At 37.9% G+C, this 9,062-nt stretch overlaps 1 protein-coding gene across 1 annotated transcript; it reads left to right on the plus strand.

Moving 5' to 3' along the window:
- The first annotated feature begins 1,729 nt into the window (after nucleotides 1-1,729).
- On the plus strand, nucleotides 1,730-8,710 carry LOC132617400 (uncharacterized). The gene is made up of 6 exons (XM_060332391.1): nucleotides 1,730-2,781; nucleotides 3,095-4,141; nucleotides 6,942-7,226; nucleotides 7,510-7,596; nucleotides 7,881-7,984; nucleotides 8,281-8,710. Exon 2 carries the CDS (start codon nucleotides 3,096-3,098, stop codon nucleotides 4,011-4,013), a length of 918 nt encoding a protein of 305 aa, XP_060188374.1. The 5' UTR covers nucleotides 1,730-2,781; nucleotide 3,095; the 3' UTR covers nucleotides 4,014-4,141; nucleotides 6,942-7,226; nucleotides 7,510-7,596; nucleotides 7,881-7,984; nucleotides 8,281-8,710.
- Nucleotides 8,711-9,062: the final 352 nt, after the last annotated feature.

Raw genomic sequence — 9,062 nt, forward strand, 5'->3', positions numbered from 1 at the left:
AGCAGATATTATTATTAAACAAAGCATTACACAAACTTTATTTACATAACTATAGAAACATAACTATTATAATAGTAACATGGATGAAAATATCTAAATTATTACAGATCCATCACCGATCAGATGATCTATTTTTTCCTTCGGGAATTCAAAGAAATTTGACACATCTAGATGCATGGGCTCAACATTATCTTCAAAAATAAAATTTGCTTCGACATTCTTTTTTGCTCTTTTGAGGGAGGCTTGATAAAGCTCAACTAGATGCTTTGGCGTACGACAGGTACGTGACCAATGCCCCTTTCCTCCACATCGACAGCATTTTTTTTCTGAATCTTTCTTTTGCACAGTTTCATGCTTTTCATCCTTCTTTTGACACTGCTGGTGGTGAAGGGTATTATTTGGTGCAAGTTGAGAATCATGATTAAAATTTCTTCCTCGACTACGGCCATGACCACGACTGGGGTCACGACCTCTTCCACGCCTAGAATGGCAAAAATATTCCTCATTCACTTCAGGGAATGGGGCAGTACCAGTAGGTCGGCTTTCATGATTTTTTATTAATAGTTCATTACGTTGTTCAGCCACTAGAAGATGTGAAATTAGTTCAGAATATTTCTTGAACCTCATCTCTCGGTATTGCTGCTGCAGGAGCATACTCGAGGCAGAAAAAGTGGAGAATGTTTTCTCCAGCATATCATGATCAGTAATATTTTCACTACATAATTTCAATTGAAAAATAATTTTAAACATGGCAGAATTATACGCACAGATAGTTTTAAAATCTTGTAGCCTCAAATGGATCCAATCAAAACGTGCTTGCGGAAGTACGACCATCTTCAGGTGGTCAAATCTATCTTTCAAATTTTTTCACAGTGTAAGAGGATCTTTAACAATGAGATATTCCAGTTTTAAGTTCTAATCAAGATGATGGCGGAGGAATATCATTGCCTTGGCACGGTCTTGATTTGATGCCTAATTTTTATCTTTGATGGTGTCTGCCAGATCCATCGCATCAAGGTGAATTTCGGCATCAAGAACCCAAGATAGATAGCTATTGCCGGATATATCCAAGGCAACAAATTCAAGTTTAGAAAGATTCGCCATTAATTAAGAAAAAAGAAAAATCAATACCTTCGAGGATTTTAAAGTATTTGCTCGAGATGGCAGAGTCTCGTGCTGATAACGTGTTATAAAATAAAACTAAACTTCAAATTAAAAGGCAAAAGATACAGAGAGAGAGATAGGGAACAGTAGTACTATTAGGGGTCGTTTGGTACGTAGACAAAATTATCCGGGGACTAATTTGTACCATCTCTTGGGACTAATTTATCCCATCTAAAATAATCTCAGGATTAATGGGATATTCCATCTTTAAGTTTGAAATGCACTTTATACTTTATTTGGTACAAAATATAAATTTATCCATAAATTTATACCTTCTAGCAAATATGGTACAAAATTAATCCCACAGTTAGTGTTGAGATATCTCAGCTAATACTGTGTACCAAACGACCCCTTACTATTGTTTCTACTAACTTTTATTTGTATATTACTTTCTGTTGTATTCAAATACAAACGAGCTCCTCTATATGTATGAAAGGAAAAAAGCTTCTAGGACAAGTCAAAGAACTTAATATGACCAAACTAACTTTGTGGCCAAGTTATCTACTTGGTGGCCAAGTAAAATAGACATACAATATAATATTTACAACATATATAAGATTGAGGAGTTGGATTTTTAGGGGAATTTAAAGAAAAGGAAGAGCCTGTAGGAGAAAGTTAAACCTAAGTGACGATATCCGGAGTGTTGAAGAGCCAGGCTCCAATGGATGTGGTAGAGGGAAAGCAGTCGGCAGTTGTGTATTTCAGTGGGACGAGCAAGTGGTATGAGGTGTGGTATCGATTCGATCCGAATGCAGAGGTGGTGGCTGAAAATACAAATATTGAACCTGTTGCACGGATGTGTTCCCAACGTGAAATTCAGGGAGGTTGGGCCGTTACTGATAAAGAAGACATCTACTGGGCTGGAGGATTGGATCTCGAACGACTAGGCTCGATAACTTCCAAGCAATTGTTCAAACATATACCTCAGTGTAATACTAATCGATGGCTTAATGAATCTGATTCCAGGAAGCTTCCCCGCCTCACCCCCTTTATCCAACCCCTTGATAGAAAGCTCTATGTTGTTACGACCTCGACAAAAAGACTTGGGAATACCTGAATGCTGATTTCCAGCCTTTTAACAACAACAAGGACTATAAGGCTGCTGTTGGGATAAAAGATGGTTTTTTAAAACTTGTTTGACCCTGCTTCTATTATATTTTTAGATTTAACTAGTGCTGAAATCCTCCGCCAGGACGACCATCCCTCCTTTTCTTTGTGGGGATCCACAGACGGAAATCAGAATGAAGTTGATAGTACCATACTAGACTATGTTTCTGGCCATACGACTGCAGTGTTCCATGAGGATACATTCTATTGGTTCACTTATGACCTGCAATTGCATGGATATGATATTAATCTTAAAACATGGTTCCGCTCACCAAGTCTTATAACACAATTCCCCTCAGTTGAACTAGATGAAGATCCTTTTTTCCCCGTTTTGGTTGATCTCCATAATGGAAAATTCTTGGTGGTTATTAATGATTATCCTGGACGATTAACAATTGCCTCCCTTGTGGTAGCCAAGGTCATTCCCGGAAGCTCTTTACAAGTCTCCGTGGAGAATGTTCAAATTCTATCCTGTGACGATTCTTTTTTTCTCGAAGATGGGAGGCCAGTGTGAGTATTATTTATGGTTTGCCCCTCTTAATTTGCACACATTTGCTTCAATTTGGTAGTTGAATTGGTTCATACGAAACTTCTTTTTTACTGTATGATGGCATTTATAGAATTGTTTTATTTCCTTTTCCACGTTAGAAACTAAAAAAGTATAACATCAGTCTATGTTATATGAATCCTCTATATCTAAACTTTTGGAAGTTAAGAGGTCTTAGATCCTTGAACTTGTTCAATTGGTCTATTCGTCTGGTCACTGTATAGAAATATCTCCACGTGAGAAGATCTCATCTGAAATTTCTTTTTTACTGTGTAGAATGGCAGTTCAAGTCAACAAAGAGCGCATTAGGGTTGAAGAGCCTCCAATGGATCTGGTAGAGGGAAGGCAGTCGGCAGTTGTGTATTTCAGTGGGATGATAGATGGGTTTCGGGTGTGGTATCGATTCAATCCGAATGCAGAGGCGGGTAAAATAAAAAATATTGAACCTGTTGCACAGTTGTATTCCGATCGTGAAATTCAGGGAGGTTGGGCTGTTACTGATGAAGATGATCTCTACTGGGCTGGAGGATTGGATCTCGGATCTGAACCACCGACGTCTTCCAAGCTATTGCTCAAACATAGTCCTATCTTGCTTTCCCCTAGACGATGGCTTCAGGAATCTGATTCCAGGAAGCTTCCCCGCGTCACCCCCTTCATCCAACCCCTTGATAGAAAGCTCTATGTTGTGGCCGGAAGCCAGCACCGCTATTCCGCATCATCAGATTGGACCAAGTGTGGTGAAGTTTACGACCTCGACAAAAAGACTTGGGAATACCTGAATGCCCATTTCCAGCCCTTTAACAACAAGGACTATCAGGCTGCTGTTGGGCTTAAAGATGGTACAAAGATGGGTTTTTATAACTTGTCTGACCCTGCTTCTATTCTATTTTTGGATTTAACTAGTGCTAAAATCCACCATGAAGACCATCCCTCCTTTTCTTTGGGTATCAAAAGTTTGATCACACTATCCCATGTTTCTGCCCGTATGCCTGCAGTGTTCCGTGAGGATACATTCTATTGGTTCACTTATGACCTGCAATTGCATGGATATGATTTTAATCTTAAAACATGGTTCCACTCACCAAGTCTTATAACCCTATTTCCCCCACTTAAACTAGATGATCCTTTTTCCCCCATTTTGGTTGATCTCCATAATGGAAAACTCTTGGTGGTTATTGTTGATCATCCTGGATGATTAACAATTGCCTCCCTTGTGGTGCGCAAGGTCATTTTCGGAAGCTCTTCATGTTTAACCGTCTCCGTGGAGAATGTTCAAACTCTATCCTGTGACGATTCTTTTATTCCTACAGACGGGAGGCCAGAGTGAGTATTATTTATGGTTTGCCCCCCTTAATTCACACATATTTGCTTCAATTTGGTAGTTGAATTGGTTCAGATGAAACTTCTTTTTTACTGTGTGATGGCATTTATAGAATTGTTTTATTTCCTTTCCCACTTTAGAAAACTAAAAAAGTATAACATCAGTCTATGCTTCAATCGCACTCTCCTGTCAGGCTATGTTATATGAATCCTCTATAGCTAAACTTTTGGAAGTTAAGAGGTCTTAGATCCTTGAACTTGTTCAATTGGTCTATTCTTCTGGTCACTGTATAGATCTCCACGAGAGAAGATCTCATTTGAGATTTCTTTTCGAGTAGAATGGCAGTTCAAGTCACAATATGATGCCCATAGTGTCACGTTGCAAAATGGATTGGGACGAATTAAAATGCTGTTCATTCCTGATGATATAGACTTACAAGTCACTTATAAACGCTAAGAAACAAGAAATACTACTTCATTATATCATAACATCTAGTAATGACTTCTGAAATATAGTGTTGTCACATATAACTACTTGGTGCCCCCTCCGTCCTATAAAATTTGTCTCTTTTACTTTCTATCTTATTTTGGGAGAATCGATGGACATATGTGCATGACCTGATCTTCACAGACCTTTACAGTCACTCTTTTCCTCTCCTATCTCGCTCAAGTGATATTTCTCTTATCGACCATCTGCTCTTTTGTTTTTAACAATGCTTACAACGTTTTGCTGCTTCATCTCTTTTATCCATAACTCACCTTGTTGGAAGAACTTTCTTTTGAGCTTTTGCCTTTTGAATGCTGATCATATTCAATGAACAATACTGGAAGAAGTTTAAAATTGAAAAAGATGAGAATATGAGAATAACAGAGGGACAAAGGGACCGACAAATTGGTACAAAGGGAATATTGTATTTTTTTAAAAGATTCTAAAATCATCAGTGCTCACAAAAAGAGAAACAACAGTTCTTGACCTCTTTGTTATTTCCTTAAGGGATTAATGATTATCTGCTGTCTTGTAGGCTTGCCGAGAGTCTACCGGAAATAGCCTCTCTACCTTCTCAAGGTAGAGGTAAGGTCTACGTACATTCTACCCTCCCCAGACCCCACTTTGTGAAATTTCACTGGGTATGTTGTTGTTGTTGTTGCTGCTGCTGTTGTCTTGTAGGCTTCTATCATTGAAATAGTTTCAAGTAAAGATGGTGTTTTTTTTTTTTTTTTTTTGAAACTGGTAAAGTTGTATTCCTTAGCATTAAGGACGTGCTGGAGACCTCTAAAAAGTTGTTAAGAACAGCCTATAGTACCTGCAAAGAACCTACAAGATCGACTTACTGTTCAGCTTCTTCTATACAATGCTTTTTACACCAAAAATAAAATGTAGCAATGCAGCTTCCTTTAACTTTCTGGATGCTGTTAAATTTGTCTTCAAAACATCTTCCATTCCTCTCCCTCCAAATTGTCCACCAGATACATGATGGGATTAATCTCCACCATTTTTTCCGACTCTTACTGCCCCCTCTCCTAATCCAACAGCTTATAAGAGCTGTTGTATGCTCAGGCATAGTCCATTTGATCTCTGTTAGACTGAAGAACAAAGACCATAGCTGGGAAGTGAATTTACAGTGAAGAAACAGATGGCTATTTGTCTCTCCTTTCTCACAGCATAGGAAACACCTGGATGCAAATATTAAACTTCCTTCTCTGTAATCTCTCATTAGTGAGGCAAGCTTTTTTGACAACCAACCAAGTAAAACACTTTAACCTTTGTTGGTGCCATATTTTTCCAAACCTGCTTCCTTGGGCCTAGCCTGATCTGGCTGCAGCCCTACTTCCTTTTTGTAGCTTCTGCTTACAGAAAATTTTCCATCACTGTCATGTTTCCATCTGATGCTGTCAGTAACTGTAGTGGTACCTTTGAAACCTTCAATGACATTCATTAGCTCAACAAACATATTCACTTCCCAATCATTCACATGCCTTCTAAATGTGATATCCCCACCCTTTTTGAGACCAACTATCAGCCACTGTAACATTAGGTACGGAGCTGATATTGAATAAATCTGGGAAGGTCTGCATCAAAGTCACTTGGCCAATCCATTGAATTCAGCTCCCACCCTATAGGATATGTTCTCTGTTAGTTTGGGCCAGAGGTTCCTAACGGTTCTCCATACCGAGGTTCCTAATGGTTCTTCATACCGAGGTTCCTAATTGTTCTCCATACGAGGTTCCATAAGTGCTAGTGACATTACCAGTACACCAATGGTTTGTCTGCCCATCTATCTATATATGATAGGAGAGGCAAAACAATGTTGGGATGACAAGTGTCATCACCATAAATTTTCAATTTTAAAATACCAAAAAAAAAAATGCAAATTCACAAAAAACTGCAAAAATTTAAAAAACAAATGCCAATTCAGTTATTGATATTAATGTCGTGACTTCAAATTCAACTTTCCCTAAAACCGCACCATCACCTTTGCCTCTTTCGAGCAACCGTCTACAACTTCCTCATTTGTGTAGTTTCAGCAATTTTTGGATAACTTCGGCCGCAAAGAAACAAAGTGCCAAATCTCTCGAGTATCTTGTTTGTGTATTGTTAGATTGGGCGTTGGTATATGAAATTCGTTTCCATAATTCATGTTTGCTCTTCCTTTTTTTTACTTTCTTTCATTTCCTCAGTTTCAAGTTTTAGATATTACGGCTTCTGCTGTATGGTTTGCCATTCTTAGATTTTGTTTATATATGTAAGTTTTGTAGTTCTCTTCACAGGCTAACATTTTTATTACCATTCTGGCTATTTCAGTGTACGTCTCGTGGCCACGAGAAAAATAGAGGCTCATCAAGAAGCAGGGAGAAGGGGAGGGAGAAAGGGTGTGATAATTAAAGACCGCGACAGGGATAGCAATAGAGATAGAGACAGGAACAAAGTTAAGGAAATGGACAAAGATAAAGATAGAGACAGAGATAGGGAGGAGGACCGTGATCATCATCACAGAGATCGTCATAGGGTTTGGAGTGATAGGAGGGAGAGGGAGAGGAACAGAGATCGAGATGAAGATGTTATTCATCGAACTCGAGATTACGATAGGTAAGTTCAAATGCAGTTTTAAAAGTTAGTTGGATTGTTGTGTACCTCCTTCAGTTACTCTTATGATGGTAACACTTAATAGTGATATTCATTTTGAGAATCATGTCCCTTGATTTTAATTTAAGATGTTGGTTTCCGTTATCACTGTTCGCTATACTCTACATGCTTCAGTGTGAGCTTCATATATACGAGATTCATGTATTTGGCGCTTGCTGATTTAATATTGTAACAAATTTCTTGTCTTTCCTATGTTTTTGATACAATTGTTTATTTGTCCTTTTAGGCGTAGGGGTCGGAGTGATAGGAGGGAGAGGGAGAGGAACGGCGATTGAGATGAAGATGTTATTCATCGAACTCGAGATTACGATAGGTAAGTTCAAATGCAGTTTTAAAAGTTAGTTGGATTGTTGTGTACCTCCTTCAGTTACTCTTATGATGGTAATACTTAATAGTGATATTCATTTTGAGAATCATGTCCCTTGATTTTAATTTAAAGATGTTGGTTTCCGTTATCACTGTTCGCTATACTCTACATGCTTCAGTGTGAACTTCATATATATGAGATTCATGTATTTGGTGCTTGCTGATTTAATATTGTAACAAATTTCTCATCTTTCCTATGTTTTTGATACGATTGTTTATTTGTCCTTTTAGGCGTAGAAACGAAGATAAAGATAGAGAGGACCGACAGAGATATAAGCCTCGCTCTAGGGGTAGATCCGAGCATAGATCAAGGTCTCACGGTCGACATCTAAGAGGTTTGTGTCTTGCTCCTATATCTTTTTATAGGAACATTATCAAGATACGTTCTATTCGTTATTTTTGATGTCCTAATGCTCTGTTAAGACTGGTTTCTGTCTTTTGAAGTTGTGTAAGGCACTTCCTTTGCCAAGATACCACTAAAATGTATTTTGATTCGTAAATTGGGAAAAGTTGGATACTACGTGTACGTTTCCACTTTTTATGGTTAGCTAGTTATTTGCCTTAAAATTTGCTGCGCATTACATCCGATACTTTCTCATAGCATAATAGTGTCTATACCAAATCTATGCAGGCATACCATAGAGATTTACTGGAGCAAAGGGCTCACATGACAGTTGTGAGAAGTCATCCTCCACCCGCTTTGGTTAGTGATAGTTCTTCTAGTAAACCTCCAGTGAGGAGACCTCAAAAGCGCGGAAGAGGTGAAAGGAAGTCTAATTCAAGGCGGCATTGGAAAGCTGGGGCTGGAAATAAGGGAAGCAGTGCAACATTTTGATTTTCTTGTCCTCCCCCTTTTCTCCCCTTCCATTTTTGGCTGCAAAAAGAAGAGAATCCAGTTTTTTCAACCTATTTGTTCCTTACTATTTAGCTAAGTTAGGACAATTTTGTTAGGTACTTGTCAAATGGGCGAAGAAAGAAATTAGTTTTACTTTTGTTTGAGGTTGTGAATATCAATTCAATTAACATTGTAGATATCACTAATTGAAGCAATAGTTGGTCAATTCTTGTTTTGTAGATGTCATATTTTTTCTGGTAGCTCTACAACGTGAATTTACTTATGCTACAAGCAAATGAATGAGAGGGTCAAGTTTAAACTTGTGATTAGAGCCTTGAATTCTCTCCCACGCATATTCTTGGACAGAGCATGCATGTTCTTGATGCTGCAAGCAAGTTCAAATGTTAATTTTTTCATCATATATATTATATATATACTGTGAAATTAATATGGATTTAAAAAAGGAAAAAAATGTTTGAAGACCCTAAAAAGAAATTATTATGGACAAAAAAGAAACATATATCTGAAATTAGAATTGATATATAAATATCCTAAAATGTTTTCCTTTTGTATAAGCT

Source organism: Lycium barbarum, chromosome 11 (assembly GCF_019175385.1).
Source record: "Lycium barbarum isolate Lr01 chromosome 11, ASM1917538v2, whole genome shotgun sequence".
NCBI lineage: Eukaryota > Viridiplantae > Streptophyta > Magnoliopsida > Solanales > Solanaceae > Lycium > Lycium barbarum.